General features: G+C 44.3%; 1 protein-coding gene across 1 annotated transcript in view; it reads right to left on the reverse strand.

Moving 5' to 3' along the window:
- MTUS2 (microtubule associated scaffold protein 2) overlaps nucleotides 1-16,158 on the reverse strand; it is a 199,670-nt gene that overhangs the window by 46,424 nt on the left and 137,088 nt on the right. The window contains exon 6 of the mRNA XM_075492006.1: nucleotides 11,441-11,649. Coding sequence (XP_075348121.1) covers nucleotides 11,441-11,649 — 209 coding nt within the window. The remainder of the gene's footprint in view (nucleotides 1-11,440; nucleotides 11,650-16,158) is intronic.

The following is a 16,158-nucleotide window of genomic DNA, read 5'->3' on the forward strand; positions in this document are numbered from 1 at the left end:
TTTGCAACATGGATCCCACTGGAAATGCAGAGCTCCATGCACAACATCCAGTCCCTCCTGAACATGTCCCTCCTACTTTCCAGGACAGAATAACTCTGCAGGCACTTACACGTATCAAGCATCTCTCTCCCTAGCCTGCAAGTTACCTGTGGGTTGTCATTGCTGCAGCATGCTCAGAGTGCCTCTCCAGGGGTCTGGGGGGCTTGGCCTCCTGCCTGACGTCCTGCCTTGGTGCTTATCTCCTGCCTGGAGTTAAATGTGGGGCAGCTTAAAGCAGGCAGCTCAACATTACATACGTTTTTTCAAAGAAGCTCCAAAAGCCTTGTCCAGAAATACAGCCAACTTCAGCTGCCGAAGGGATCACTGCTTACTTAAGAGTAAGTAAGTGGTCAGATCAATACTTAACAGTAAGTAAGAAATTGTGGTGAGATCAATCCTCCGAGCTAAGGCTCAGCCTGAGCGAGGTGACTATGCCAGGTACAGGAAGAATCAGGCACTGGTCCCATGTGCCAGGTGATGCAGTACTCCAGATTAAGGGAAAAAATAGTTTTCTCTGCTCTTGGGGAAGGTGAGTCCCTGCACGGAACAGAAGAGTCATGGGATCAAGGAGGGCCTCCTGCAGCGCGCAGCCAAGCGCCTGGGGCACCAAGCCTCAGATGTATAAAGGCATCGCAAGTGCAGCCCCAGAAAAAGGCCAAGTTCAGGCACCTCTCTGGTAAGTGGTGGTGAACCCCAGCGCGCCCCAGCCAGCACACCAGAGGTGCCAGGGCTCCTTGTACGATCCGTGGGCAGACACTCCCCATATGTCCCCCGAGGGGAAGCATCCCTCTGGGTCTGTCCATTGACTGTAGACCAAACATGGGTACTCTGCGAGAGGCCAGACCCCCTTCACCTCACACCTACACTGCGCCCATGGCTGCTGGGCTGAGCCCCGCGCTGAGCCCCTTGCTCTGACTGGCACAGGAGGCCCATCGCAGAGCAGAGGAGAGCCCTCCAGTTAGCTTTCTAACATCTATTCATCTCTAGCTCAAAGGTAGGAAACACTTCATTAAGGACTAAGTTTTGCTCACATCACATTAAAGATTTCTGGGACTATTCAGTCTACTACTATATATATATATATATTTGTCTATAAAGGTATCTTAGCTTTCCTTTACAACACTTTGTGATTGCGTCCTGTTAGCTTAATGGACAAGATGCTGATGTTTATATTTGTGATAAATGTACACAATTTCAGTTTTACTTCAGCCTCCTTATTTTAGCAGTAGCATTCAATATATACAATTGCACAACATGTTCCTTTTTAATGTCTCTCCAAACAGAATTCTCTACGCTATATATACCAAGGTCCCTTTTCTCAGTGTACTAAGCAATAAAAAAAAAGGAAGAAGTGTAGCTTATTTTCTCCCCACAGATGAAATCAGAGTGAGATAATAAGAATAGTTGTGCAGCCTGTTTGCCTTGGAGGCAGCCATCAGCCCAGCAGTGCTGCCGAGGACACGTACTGCTGCTCATTTCTGCAGCAGCCCAAAGACACATGCTGCACTGCAGGTAACACTGCCAAGGGCAGGTGGGACAAACTTGTGTGGGATGTAAAATATTCATCACACTCATTTGGTGTAAACGAACATGAACAGTGGGAATATCCCTGTCTGCAGAAGCGAAACTGTACTCACTGGGCTCTCTTCTACAGCTCATACAGAGCTGCATACACACAACCATTGCTGCCTCTGCATCTCCCGATGTACGTAGTTTTGCTTTGACTTCTTGCCTGCCCTCAATACTGCACTTAGGTGACGCACTGGCAGGACACCACACCATCTGGTCCTTCTCCAATGGTGCCTGTCACTGGGACCCTGTTGGTGATCCCAGGCCCTGCAATGCTCCAGCCCTATCCTCCGTACGCTCGCTGAAAACACGTCTTCCCAGAGGATATTTGAGACAGCAGAACAGACTTTAGACGTGCGCTTGCATGCAGGTGTGTGTATCCATGTTTAGGTACACAAACACATGACTATCTTTCCATACAAATCCCCAAATAAACTAGATATATGGTTCTCTGCAAGATTCAGTCACTTTGACTCCCCAGTTTTAATTGGGCTATTGCGTATTTAGATGCTAAGCACTCCAGGACTGGAACATCGTCTTTATATCATCTGCAAAATGTCTAGCACTCTGTTGGGATAACTGTGGAATAATAAAAATGTTAATGTCCTAAATTCTAATGAGATTGTTATATAGAGGTCAAATATTAACTAAAAGGAATATATGAAGTCAGTCAAGTGCTTTCTGTTTTAACACACTCAATTCAATCCGGATAACATCTTTTTGTTCCTTGTTCTGTGTAATTCAATTAAACACAACAAGCTAATGTTACTTAAACAGATTTTACTGCACTGGCAAATAAGAAGATAAAAACTGATTTTTCAAGTAAGACTAGCCTTTATGATTTGTGTTGGCTAAAACCAAATCAAGGCAATTATATATCAAGCCTGCTATTTCTGCAATTAAAAAGCTGGCACGTAGCTGGTTTGATGGACATTTAGCATTGCCAGACCTTTGTTATGGATAAGAAATCTTTCCTCTTACTACGCTGCAGAAGCAGTAAGATCCCTTAAACAAACTTAATTTCTATTGCACTGATCATTATTGCCATTATTATTATGATGCCTATATATGTCATTATTGGACATGTTTATACTAATGGAGCCATGCCACTTTGCCCTGGGGTCATGTAAAACCAACAAAAAAAAGTATTACTGCCAGAGGTCCGAAAATAAAAGCAGGGAGAAGGTAGGGGAGGCCAAGGGTGTGTATCTGAGGGCAGGAGAGCTGCCGGGATGCTACAATGGGAGGCTGCTTGGAGGCAGCTGGAGCTGCCTCCCCGCTTGGAGGCTGCCAAGGCTCCCCGCTTGGAGGCTGCCATCGTCACAAGAGCCACTCCTGACCCTTATTCTGCTTTTTTCCTCTGATTGCAGTATAAAATCAAGGCTGTCAAACTCAGTTGCTTACATGGAGATCAATAATTTAAACAAAAGGAGAAAATAAATTCACCTTTACCTGACGCTTGGCACACAGCCCAAATACATTTCTCTTTGAGGACAACATGTAAATAAAGAGATCTTTAATTTTTAACGGACATTTAAAACCTCTTCAAGAGGAGCATTAGAATGCCTGGGGCTACTTTTTTTAATCTTGAAATTTGAAATATTTATGTGTAACTAACAAAATTCTTCTCCAACCAAGGCATACAAACATACTCTAACTGGGGGGTTGTTTCAGAACAAGGCCATGTAACTACCCCAACACTTCCCAGGGAAGCATGTTCTTCCACCCCTCAAAACCAAAATTTGCACTATTTGTCACAGCAGTGGCTGTAAGAAAGCCAGTGAGGACAGGGCAAGAAGCCAAGAGGTTCCCTGCACTTTCTTCCTTCTGCCTTGCAGGGCCTGAAGCAGAGCAGGCCACGCTGCCTGGGAGTAGTGTAGGGTATCTGCAGGAGTCAAACATTTGCTGCCAGTTCGGCTGCAAAGCTGGTGAGAGACCCTTCTGGTCTGTCCCCAGCTGAGGCTGCCCCAGGACACCTGTATTCACTACTGAAAAGCTCTACATAGTGATGGGATAGCAGCATTTTGTGTCTTACCTAAACAGACCCTTTTGAGTACTAGGTGCCTGAGGATAGTGTTGTGCATTGGATGGTATCGTGACCTGTAGAGTAAAACACTGAAGGTTCAGCCAGGTATGGAAATCAAAAGCAGTGACGTGTCTCTAGAGCTGCCTAGCATTAGTTACTGCTCCAAAAGGAGAGACGGAGAGCTCAGGCAGGACCACTGGGCAGCCTTCCACCCTGTCCTGGCACCACCTTTGCCAGTGGCTCTGTGAAACAGCCCCATTCCAGCTGCAGCTTGGCGCACACTGCCTGTGCTGCCCACAGGTTCCCGCTCGCTTGCCTCCCTGTCCCGCCCTGCCTCCAGAGTCAGTGGGTTATTTCTATCAGGATTAGTTCGGCATTACCATGAACCCATCTCCAAAGTGCTGGCAGCCTTGTGCCATGGCCAGCCACGCCAGGCAAAGCCAGGCAGCGCCTGCTCCGCTGGCACGAATGGGTCCAGACAGGGCTTGTCTTCTGACACTGCAAAGGAAACAGAAGCTACGAGGGGAGAATAAAAATCTCTACCGACATCTCACAAGTGGAGTTCCCTGAGCACTCCTTTTTATTCCTTTTCTACTGTGCAGTCCCCAGTGGCCAATTGCTGGGTAAAGATAATTAGCCCTTGATTAACACCAGTTTTTTAATATAAGTGTGTGTGTATATATAGATATGTATTTTTTTCACTTTTTCTACTTTTAACTCCTACTCAACTGAAAACATGCACAATTAGCATGTTTGAGGCATCTCCTCTTGACACAGCAGGAAGAAGCAGTCTTTTTACTAAGCAATTAGTTCTTTACCTACCATTTGTCCAGCTATGCTCCCACCTGAATTTGCTCAAACATCAGCCTTTTGCGCTTCCCCTTAAAACTCTCCTGCAGAGTGTTTGTGCCTGCTCTGCAGCCTCAGGATTTCAGGCTGGGAGAGGAGTTTGCTGCTGTTCCCTTCCTGCCCCTCCAAACGCCATTGCTCCTGCTGCTCACTGCCTGCTTCCCTGCGGGTGAGTTGCTCACTCCCACTCCTTGCCCCAGACAGGGTCTGAGAAAACCATCGTACTAGAGACAGGGTTGGCCCAGCAAGTTTCTGCCTCCTCTTTTTATCGCTTTCCTGGTTCTTCTCCTCCTGAGCCATAAGGCCATAGGGCACAAGCCCGGAGCAGGGAGACCCAGCCAGAGCCGGGAGAAGGGGTTGCACCTCAGAGGCAGAGGTTACCTCATTGCCCCATTTGCAGTGAGGAATGAGCTTGTGCAAGTGAGTCCACATCACAGAGAAAATCCTGCCGTGGGACCTGCGCTATCCAGGAGCACACAGCTAAAATGTACAGAGCGGGAGACTGCACTGCCCAGCCCCATTCCCGCCTCACACACTGCCCACCTCGTAAGCCCTCAGCGGGGCATTTCTCTCTGTTTTCTTGCAATTCCCAATATCCCCCATCATCATCTCCACTCCAGCCAGCTCACACCCCCACGCCCCTTTGATGGGTGTGTGACTGCATCCAAAAACCAGCAGCAGCACAGGGAAGCGGTGCAGTACCCAGGTGGACGGAGGTCCACTTCATGGGGTGGATCCATAGCACAGCCACAGCACGGGGTACAGCACAGCACTCCCACTTTGCCCAGTAAACAGGCATGTCAGTATTCATTTCTGAATTTGCTTATCTTCTTCATTTATTATGTAGCCCAAGGTTTTATTTATTACCCATGCTATCATCTGCACTGACTGCAAAGTGCTGATTTTCCTCACAGGCTATTCCTTTGTCATCTCCCCCCGATATTGGAGTGCATCACAAATACTAATTTTTTCCCTCCACGGCGCCCTCATGTGATGGCAGTTCCCTGGTGTCCTCATCTAACAGCTGGGCACTGAGGCACAGGGAAATTAAAAACATCCCTTAGATCCTGCGCTAGGTGAGAGGTGGGTTTTGCTGGCAGACCCAAAGGGCACAGTGCGGCCAGCGTCCGGCTCTGCAGTCACAGCAGCAGAGCACTGAGTGCTGAGAGGTGCTGCGCGAGAGGAAAATGAGGGACACACTCTGGCACAGAGGTGGAGAGCTTGGATGAAATGATCTTCATATAGGACCTGTGTAGCATCCTCTGGTAACATTCAGTTACCCAGAGGATGAGGAGGTGAAAGATATTCAGCTGCTTTAAGGTTTCTATTCCTACAGCACCTTACCTTTTCACTGCCTGTCTTTTAGTATCCACAGCAAATAAGCAGGGGTCCTACAAAAGGCAATTTCCTTCAGTTCACAAACCCTGATCCATTCCTTGGGCAGATCGACCATGGGTGAGCGTCCTGGGGGTCCCACAGCAGCTGCATTATAGAGCGTTCATTGTAACGCTTGCAAATAAAGGAGCACATCTCGATTCTTACTACTCTGTTTTACTGTAACTAGTAGCCCCCAATACCAAATCCTGCGCATTTCTACTTTAAAAGCAGTTTAGAAAGCCCTAAATGATGACAAAGCTTCTTTCTAATTTTTTCCTCCCAAGTAAACAAAGTGTTTTGTTTGTCTTGCAATAAAATGTTTTTGATTCATATCCCTAAACTGTCAGGGTTTGATGAATCCAAAATGGATTTTTTCCAGGATACAGAATAAAAAGATTGAGTTGTTCTGACTGCTCTGGTCTCCGGCAGGAGCAAAGGAAAGACTGAACTTGCTCAATACAGGAAATCTAGCCAAGCTGTAATAATGATGAGGGAGGAGTGGCACTTTTCTAAGGCCCATTCTTGGGCCAAATTCTAACATGTTTTGCAAATGTTGGGAAAGTAGTACCCCTGAAAGCCAGAAGGTCAATCTTTCTGATGAATGCTGGCTTCTTACAACTGTGCCACCACCAGGCACAAACAATAGATGTATTTCTCCCAAACTCATTCTCAGAGACAGTTGTGAAAATAAACCATTTTCAGCTCAGCCAGAGTTAAGCACTTCAAATGTTGGCCCACATTACTGTTTTGGAGGCAATGCTGGAAGTACCAAGCAACTTATAACTAGTGCAGCCAATTTTGCCTCTAACACAAGAGGTCACTAGCATTTGGACAAGGTAGTTACATGACACTGGGTGGCATATTGTCCATTTACAGGACAGAAACATTACTCTGAAAAATACACACAAGCACATACATATCTCAGTTATTTGAATGGGGGAAAAGGTTTTCCTTGTCCATCCTAGATTTTGCAGGATGCTGCTATGTGCATTTACTTGTCTGGAAGATGTATATTGTATACCACTCAAAAGTAACCCAGGCGTGTAGACAAATACACACACTGGTTACTGGTGACACGTCTTTCCCAATGTTGGTGGACACAAATTGCTGGGATACCATCAAGTACTGCAGTGCTGCCCCAACTGTTGTTCAGGGCTTCTGTGTGGTTCCCCTGTTCCCAGCTGATCCGATTGCACCCACGTGCTGGGACCTGTCCTGAGCAGTTTTCCCCCCATGATGAAGACTGCAGCACGAGGCCATGCTGCAAGTCTGGAAACCCCTCCATGCCCATGCAAAGTACGGAACAGACTACCCCAGCATAACCCTTTCCCTCACCTGCTCCCACGCTTGGGGTCTGCAACCCAGAAAGGATCCCTTCCCCCCACATGCACTGTAGATCTGGGGTCCTAATTTGAAATTTCAGAGGCAGAACTTGCTAACCAGATTCATTTTTTCAGCTGTTCGGGCATGCTGTACTGGCAGAAAGGCATTAGCCCAGTTTCCAGAGCCTCAGCATGGTTTGGCCACGACAGTCCTCAGCAAAAACACGTCTGCTCTGAGTGTACTAGAGTTATGAAAGTGTTTTTTTTCCCTCCTTGTTTATGTCCAGGATTTACCCTCCAGAATTTGTCACTTTGGGCTACTCTCCTTTAGAGGGCACTGTTACCACTTCCAAGAGGGACTGCTGCTGGCCTCTTTGCTGAACAGGGCTGAAACTGGGCCAGGACTGTCATTATTACTGGGCTAACAAGCCAGACCAGGTCAGGAGTGACCCAAGTCAGGGGGAGCCATTCATGATATTTGCTCTAAAAAGTCTTCATGGTATCGTCTTAACAGTATCACTCCCAACTCCTGCCAGTCAGTTGTTCACTTTGGAGTATCCCTCACAGCACAAAGGCTGTATTGACATGTCGAACATCCAACATGAAAGACAAACTGAATCTACTCCTCTTCAGAATAAGTTTGAAGCTGTCCTCAAAGCCAACAGGAGTCATGTGTGCATATCTGAGAGCCTTAACTAATTAATCTGCTAATTAAATAATAATTAGAAGCCATGCTGTCCACAGGCACTGCAATCATTACTTTTCATGACTAGCTAAATGCTTATGTCAGAACCACTGCTTTAATTTTTTTGTCCACTGCCTCAGTCATTGCCTGCTCTATTGCCTAGGCTTTTTCCCAAGATAGCAAATTGGTTTAGCTGTCATTTAATGGGTCTGTATTAAGTACTGCTGCATGTTGTGTGCTCCTTGATGCCTATTAAATGAACCTTGCCTACTAAGAGCATTTTCAACTGAGAAAGAGACATGATTCCAGGATACCATTCAGCAGTGGTCTGGAACAGTCAGAAAACAGGTCCAACAAAACCCAAAGAAAACGGTGATGCAACCTTAAGGTTGCTACAGCAAGTGCTTAAGATTGGAAAGCACTCAAAGAAGATGCCGGTGTGGGCCAATACTCTTTACTACATATTGACACTCTCTTTCTTCAGCTAAACATGTCTGTTGGACCAATTGCATTGGTGCTTTCCCCAGCTTTGGAGAGAGAAGAGAAATAGTGTGAGCAAGACTGAATATTAGGAAATTTTACTTCACTGAAAGGGTTATCAAGCATTGGAACAGGCTGCCCAGGGAAGTGGTTGAGTCGCCATCCCTGGAAGTATTTAAAAGACGTTTGGATGAGGTGCTTAGGGACATGGTATAGTGGTGGTTTTGGCAGTGTTAGGTTTACGGTGGGACTTGATGATCTTAAAGGTCTTTTCCAACGTATATTATCCTGTGATTCTGTGAAGACAAGACAGCCACGGGCTTGGGGAGACTCCTACCTGTGTGCAAAACACTGGTCCTTGGGTTGCTTTTAAGATTCAGTCCAGTCCTTGCTGCTTGGAAGCACATTTTCCAATAGAATTCAGCTCCAATTCAGAGAAAAAAATCTATGTTTTAGACATTATTTTAGTGTGGTGTAAGGAGAGAGAGAGAGACTAAAATTAGGCTATGGGTGACTATCAGCCCAAAGAGGCTCCCTAGCACCAAAGTAGGATTGGGCCCTCTGCTAAGCAGAGTAGAACTGCCAGTTGAACAAATCAACCCCAAACTTCTCTGGAATAAGGCCCCACCTTGTTCCTGAATGAGTATTATTCCCTTGCCAAACTGCAGTGCTACTCAGACCTCAACCATTTTGCCTGCAGGCTTCTCAGAAACAAACACACACAATTATTATTATTTTTATAATGGGAAAAGTTTCTTTTTCCATGCTGCCCTAACTCAAAGCCAGCCAATGCAATTTTGCTTAAGCTTTCAAACAATAATGCCATCTCAGAAAATGTCTACAGACTGTATTTTCAAATGACACTCAAAAACTTGGAAGTCTATCTATTTTGCAAGACAACAGACTGCCCAATTATGCAATTGCTTGAGTAGTCCCAGATCATCCCACTACATGTAGGCTCTCAACTTAAGCATCGAATTTAAAAGTGCAGCAGCCTTAGGCCTCCCTGGAGGCCTCAGTTGAGACAGGCAAGTACCTCAAGCACAAAGTCAGATAGCTGGTGCTGTAAATAGTCTTCTGGAAGTGCTCACCTGCCTCCATTCACTAAAAATGGAGCCTAAAGCAACTGTACTCTTAATGTAGGTACCACATCTGAGTGCCTAATGGATAACTGTTGGGCTCACGCTGACTGTGCAGCTCATCACCCAGGGAAGCCAGGGATGTCTTTGCCTGGGAGGAGTCCATGTTACATGGCTCCCAGCAGCAAGCAGAAAGACGCAAGTGTCTTGCACTGCACTGAATGGTGATGTGCAGATATATATACTCCCGGGCGACCAGACAAGCCCAGAAGGGACTGACACTCAGGCTGAACACAGGTAAGCGAGTCCAGCAGTGGATCTGAAAAAAATCTATGATGTCTAATCCTGCCCAAGCCTGAAGGTGCTTAAATTCCACAGGTATATTATTTTTTAGCTCCAAGCCCCCTAAGTACTCAGAGGAGTATTACTGCAAACCCCCAGCTAGCCTGATAGTGCAGAAGAGCTGGGAATATGAGGCACAGCTATGCCCCACCAGGACTTGGAGAGGACTCTATTAAATAAAGTTCCCTGAGGTGTTCAACTCAGGAGGCATTCTCAGGACAGATCTAACACGCACCAACAGGATGAGAGTCATCTCAAAGCTCAGCTGCAGCAGCTGTTCTCATTTAAAACATATCCAGAGGAGATGAAAGAGATATGCCCAAGCTTCCAGAATTCCTTCAGCAAATTGTGAATGAGGCATGAGATGAAAAATCTCTCCCCAGTGGACAACACATAGACAAAGCTGAGCAGACACTGCTCTGCCCTTTTTTGTTTCCCTCTGCTTTAATCAAGGACACTCCACAGTCAGCTCCAAAATAAAAAGCAAAAAAAAGCTTTACAAATGCCCATCAAGCCCAGAAATGTCAGGAGTAAAGAAAAATAGAGGAGGAAAATCTCCTGGGAAGATATTTAAAATATTTAGTACTTTTTAAAAATTCCCTGTTTTTTCAGTTCAGTGAAGCTCCCCCTGGCAAGATCAGCTCCTACTTAGGGAAGAGTGTGAACCTTTCCCACTAATACAAAAAAATAACTGAATAAAGTATTTCAGAATTTGTAAAGACTGAATCTGTGTTTTGTTTTTTGGTTTTCTTTCTCCCATTTAATACTGAAAGTTTACTCTTGTCTCTTCCAAAAGTAGACAAACAGGCAATCAAGGATATTATCCAAACCTTGGGCCCTACTGCTGGTGATCGTCTGCCTGTTTTAGAAAGCAATTGGGACACCAGCTTAACCTGGGATGGTACAAAATACATGAGCATCAGGTGAACCAGGTCTGGACCTCAGAGCCCAACTAGATTTCCCAGATCACTAAACAGCTTTTGAAACAAGCAATACCTACAAGCCCTTCATGGTTTCTGTGGTCGTCTTTTAAACTTTACTCATTTTGTCTTGGGTTTAATGAATAAATAAGCTTCTCTAATTATTAACAACATTTTCTTTATGTTCTTTATGTTTCTTTATGTTCTCTATACCTCCTGAATGTAATCTCCTAAATGCTGAGATAATGTTATTCTAATGTCTTCAGTAATTGGCACCTCTGTAACAGGGACCACTCTGCCTGATCTGAGGTGAACAGGAACAGCAGATAAGTACTGTGAGAAAGCAGATCTTTTCCTTCATCCAATACCTTTGGCTGACTAAATGTATAGATTGTTTTTGCATTTGTTAGCAACTATCAATATCTCAGTTACACTTTCCATTCCAGCTGCAGCGGTAAGGGACGGGGACTTCAAAGTTTCTGCATCTGCTGCACTCCTAAAAACATCCTGAAAGCCCTCCATGTTTGTGACAAGTGCTTCAGTCAAAATTCTTCCTCTTCCAGGTTCCTGAACTTTGATTTTCAAATACATGGCATCAAATAATAATTCCCTCCTCATAATAACTGTTGCAAAGAAATTATATGCTTTGCTCCCAAGAACAAAGTTTCGATGACTGTGGAATAAATTTGGGCAAGTGACTGGTGTAAAGGCAAAGTATTTTTCCAATGGTAAAAAGTACCCATTGCACTTACCTGCCTGAAAAAGTGCTGTGTTGTTATAGCAAAGACATCAAAGCCACAGCTGGCCCTTTTAAGCTCATCTCGAATATTGCTTAACTGCTGGGACTGTTCATCACACTTTTCCTTCAATCTCTGAACGAACTGCTTTTCGGCATCTCGACTCTCTCCTGGTTTGGGGGAGAATCCATTCTTTGGGGTGGTTGGCCTCTGCTTGGGATGTCCTACAAAGGAAAGAAGAAAAGACCATCAGGGTCACTTACTTTATATGTATGGACATGACCTTTATGTGTTTCTAAGGCCTTTGGGACTCAGCCCTATAAAAGAAAAAAAAGGTCTGTAGCACTCACACAGATCTGTAACGACTTCCAAAAAAAGCAAGAGCACAGCAAAATATGTTTCCCTAGGGGCCAAAGCTCAAAGCTTTGTAACGGTCATCTCACCTCAGGCTCTGAGCCTGAAGGTCTGCTACAAGTTGAGGAGAGCTCTCCTAAGAGTGTCTTACTGAAAACTGAGGTCGTTAGAGGAGGGATTCATCTCATGTACATTAGACATCATCAAGAATAGAGGTCTGCATCTTGACATGTGACGCTGAACTCTGCTGAATGGCAGTGACAGAAATGGGCACTTCCAGGTTGAGATTCATCTTATCCTATTGTGGATGTGGAAAACAGCTGGATGACATTTACACTCTACACATGATTTCTTTGGCCACCTGCACCCCAAGCTTGGTGACTCGACAGAGGTGCCAGATTTACTTTGCCTTTGCAGATTTCCTTTTGCCTCCAAATGGGACAATCTGGGGCTGGAGCTGTCCTTCCCTGAATGCAAACACAGCATGGGTTTCTTGCTATTGGGATATGACTATTTCTTTTTATGAATAATACTGCAGTCTACCTTGCCAGTTCCCCTTGCTCTCCCCTTTCTAACACTTCTGAAGTTGCAGCACAAAACAGATATGTATAGAAATGCCACCAGGTACCACATAATGCTGACTGGTTACACCACTGGCTGCTCTCTCTGCATCATCGGTCACACCAGAATCACTGCCTGCAGAAACCAGGTCTGCCTGCAGAAATGGGTCCAGACAGACTCTGGCTCCTCTAATGTGCTCCAAGTTGGCTTGAAGCAAGCCTGCTCCTGTATTAAGATGTGGAACCACTAGTGTAGCTTGTCTTTAGGATATCAGCTCAAATACAGTGTCATATTCACATGAATGGTACAAGAACTAAAGGTTGCTCATTATAAGCCACTTAGGAAAGTGAGGCTTTCACCCTAAAGTAAGTTCATATCCCGCTTGAGTCAACTATCCATTTCTCTGGATATATTCAGTTAAGAGGATGAAACAAGAAGGGGTAGTGTTCTGGTAGTGTCAGGTTGCTCAAGCCACTGCTTGGACAATCTGTTTTGTCTTTATCTTCCTAGTTCTCTGGGAACTCTCCTCTGCAAACATTTATGGTCAGCTGGGCAACACCTTTGCACAGCTTACTGATTCTTTTTGCTGCCCTCAGTCTCTCCTCAGCTGATGCTTTTTAGCTCATTCCTGAATACAGGGCAGGAATCTCTGGTTCTCTTCCTCAGCTCCTCCCACTAGTCTCAAGCTTTTAGCCTAGGAGCTAGACTCAGTAAGAAAGCGGGAGAAAATAGTCAGACACGTTGTTCCCGTGTGTTACTAGAGATGGTGGACATTGGTCTGGGTACAGATGAAAAATGAACATTTCTGTGTTAGCAGAAAGGATTGGGTATGCAAGAATCTGAAAAAAAGGGTATCTTGTAGTTTTATAGTCTTGTAGTATACAGTTCCTGAAAAATAATACAGAAACAATGTCTCCAACCAGTCCTCAGCAATGAATGTAACAGGGGACATTCTGCCATGGATACTACCTATTCTTTTCCTAAAAATCAGAAGAATCCTTCCACAGAGATGGTATGAGCTTGAGCCAATTTGTGAAGTAGAGCATTGTTCCAGAGGTAATTTTGGCAGGTGTGCTTCAGATATTTTAGACCTTTAAGACTGTGGACTGGGTGTGCAAATGGATCCTTAGGGCAATTTTACTGGATCAGGCAGGGAAGCAGTATGGCTTTGTCAGAGCAATACCCCAGGAGTGTATTCCTACTTTTTCAGAGCCCCAGCTTGCGTGGAGCCACTGGGAGCATATCTTCCAACTTGCTTGACTACATTCTGGCTCCATGCTAAGCTTACAGGGAGCTAGCTCCAGCAGAGATGCTCCCTCATGTCTCCCAAGTATCTCATGCTGCAACTGCAAAGAGCCACAAGTGCAAAACAGCCTTTGAAACTCTTTGTGCCCATGGCCTGCATTTGCAAAGAGGAATACCAGCTTTTGCAACATGTCAAGACTAACTTCCTGATGTCGCAAGACCTAAATAAAACAATACGGGATGTTAGAGAGGACTTTCTGTCATTAAGAGAGTTCAACAAGCATAGCTATTGGCCTCTATCCATTTTCATGTCGGTTAAAGCCTGTACACCTTTTTGTGCAGGAATGGTATTTTCTTACAGATTCTTTCATTCATTTAAAGGGGCTCTTAACTAGACAATAGGTATTCTCAGAAAATAAGAAATTCATAAAAGCAACAGCCATAAATATCTGTCTTTTTAGTATAAAAATCTCAGGTTGTTCAGGCAGCATGGTAATGTTACAACAGAAGGCATAGGGAGAAGTGTAGGGGGAAGCCCTTGAAATCAGTCCAGTTTTAATTAAAACAGAAACCCATCAGGTTGTTTTGTCTTATATCTTTCTAGCTTTCCTGTTCACTGCAACATTTGAAGTGCACATCTCTATGTTGTCCTTGTCAGTATTATAAGCTGCCCTTGTAAATTAAACTGTGCTATTCTCCTCAGGGATAAATCTGAATTTCTCGGTTCATTTGGGTCTGAAAAGCAGCTTACTAAGCTTATTCTGCCATTGATGTCTCTCTTCTGTTGCTCTGCACAAAACAGGGTATATATTAATGATGCTGGCCCTGATCCTGAATGTCCTTTTTGCTGATGGTGGGACCAGGGGGGCAGACCCACTATACGCTGAAATCACTGAACCCCTTTGATCCGCTTCAAAACTCCCAGGTCTTTTTTATCTACCTGGGTGTTTGAACTAAGGAGACATAACAAGTATATACTCATAATTAACACAGTCCATGAGGATTTAGATGGGGAATGCAATTTATTTGCCTTTTAACTGTTCAATTTCTGACATTTTGGTAAGGAAAGTGAGGAAATTACTTTGAGAGGATTGATAACAAGCAATCTGTAGAGTGACACGTCAGAAACAGATGGCACCGTCCTGCAATGGGGTGGAAGGAGAGCACCTGCATCTATGTACACCTGCTCCTATACACAGATTTCAGGAATGGTATTGCATCAATAGAAAAAACTGAGATCTCTACAAGACTCTGCATCTCAAAACTCCCTTGCAAGTCTTCAGGAGGACTGATCCAAATTCTAAAGATCAGATTCAAGGCTAAAAAAAAATTTGTATGACAGTCAAAAACCAGCACTGATTAAAATGAACTGCATGTGAGGAGGCCAGTAACAGAGGGAAAACAACCTAGAAACGGCACTCAGAAATTTTAGAGCCTGTTCCATGGCCACATGTAGCTGTGGTGGAGTTACCTGGGGGACACCTGCTCTCCTATCACAAAGTGTAAATGCCTCACGAGTTTGTGATCCTGATGGAGGAAAAGCTGTGCTACTGCCCCTTAGCCCCAGCTACACTCACTCCTTGTCCTGTTTAGTGGCTGCTTTGATTATTTTGTGAAATTGTTAAATAGGTGAAAAGATTGTCTGTCTTTATTGCTTTGTTATTGCTGTTGTTATTTCAAAGAATGCTAAAGGCTACTCTAAAAAAATAAAGATGAGGTTTATTTTCCTATTTGATCCTTACAGTGATAAACAATTTTAGGTTGCCATAATTTCAGACAACCAAGCTTAAAAAATCCTAAATCAGTCTGATGGAGAGAGGGCAGTTACTCAACCTCTCATGAGAATGAAGAAATCTTTGAGGCCTCATGAATTGGAGGATATGCCAAAAATTTAAGCCTTGAAAATCCTTAAGTCACCTGTGGAAATGCAGGCCTCCTTAAGACAAGACAAATACACAGTCCAAATATGCCTATGTTTCATTTTGCTTTCTAATTCTGGTGGAAGCAAATCAGCTGCTTTGTAACATGCTGCTACAGCCACAATCAATGCTGGTGCTAAAACTGGACTCCCAGTGTTATAAATGCTGGTGAGCTGCTGGTCTGGCACTCTCTGCAACAAATTTTTTTTTGGATCTCTCTTGGTGATCTCACCAGGTGCAAAATAGCCTGAAAATTATATGATTCAGAGGACAGTGTTAAGTTCATCTTTTTACCCTAGTATCTTAGTAAGGAGAAGAATTCAGAGTCCTGTTGGTGCCTGGAAAGATTAAATTTAACCTTCCATTTTCTTGATTTTGTTGGTTGGGGAGGAGAAGAATAGGGATTGAGTTTAGTAAACATGAAGAGATTCTTGATGCAAGTTATAGGACCTGAAGAGCTGTTCTACATGTTTTATACTTTACCATCAAATGAAGAAACATGGGGTTCTACCCCCCATAATTATAACTCAAGTATGATACAGCTCTGGAGATGACACTTAAATTATTTAAGTAGAGTCTGAAAAATGAGGTAACAGAACAGAAGATAAACTGCAAACACAATGAAATCAGTGGGACCATGCCCACTCATTTCAG

This window comes from Mycteria americana, chromosome 1 (assembly GCF_035582795.1).
Source record: "Mycteria americana isolate JAX WOST 10 ecotype Jacksonville Zoo and Gardens chromosome 1, USCA_MyAme_1.0, whole genome shotgun sequence".
NCBI classification, from domain to species: domain Eukaryota; kingdom Metazoa; phylum Chordata; class Aves; order Ciconiiformes; family Ciconiidae; genus Mycteria; species Mycteria americana.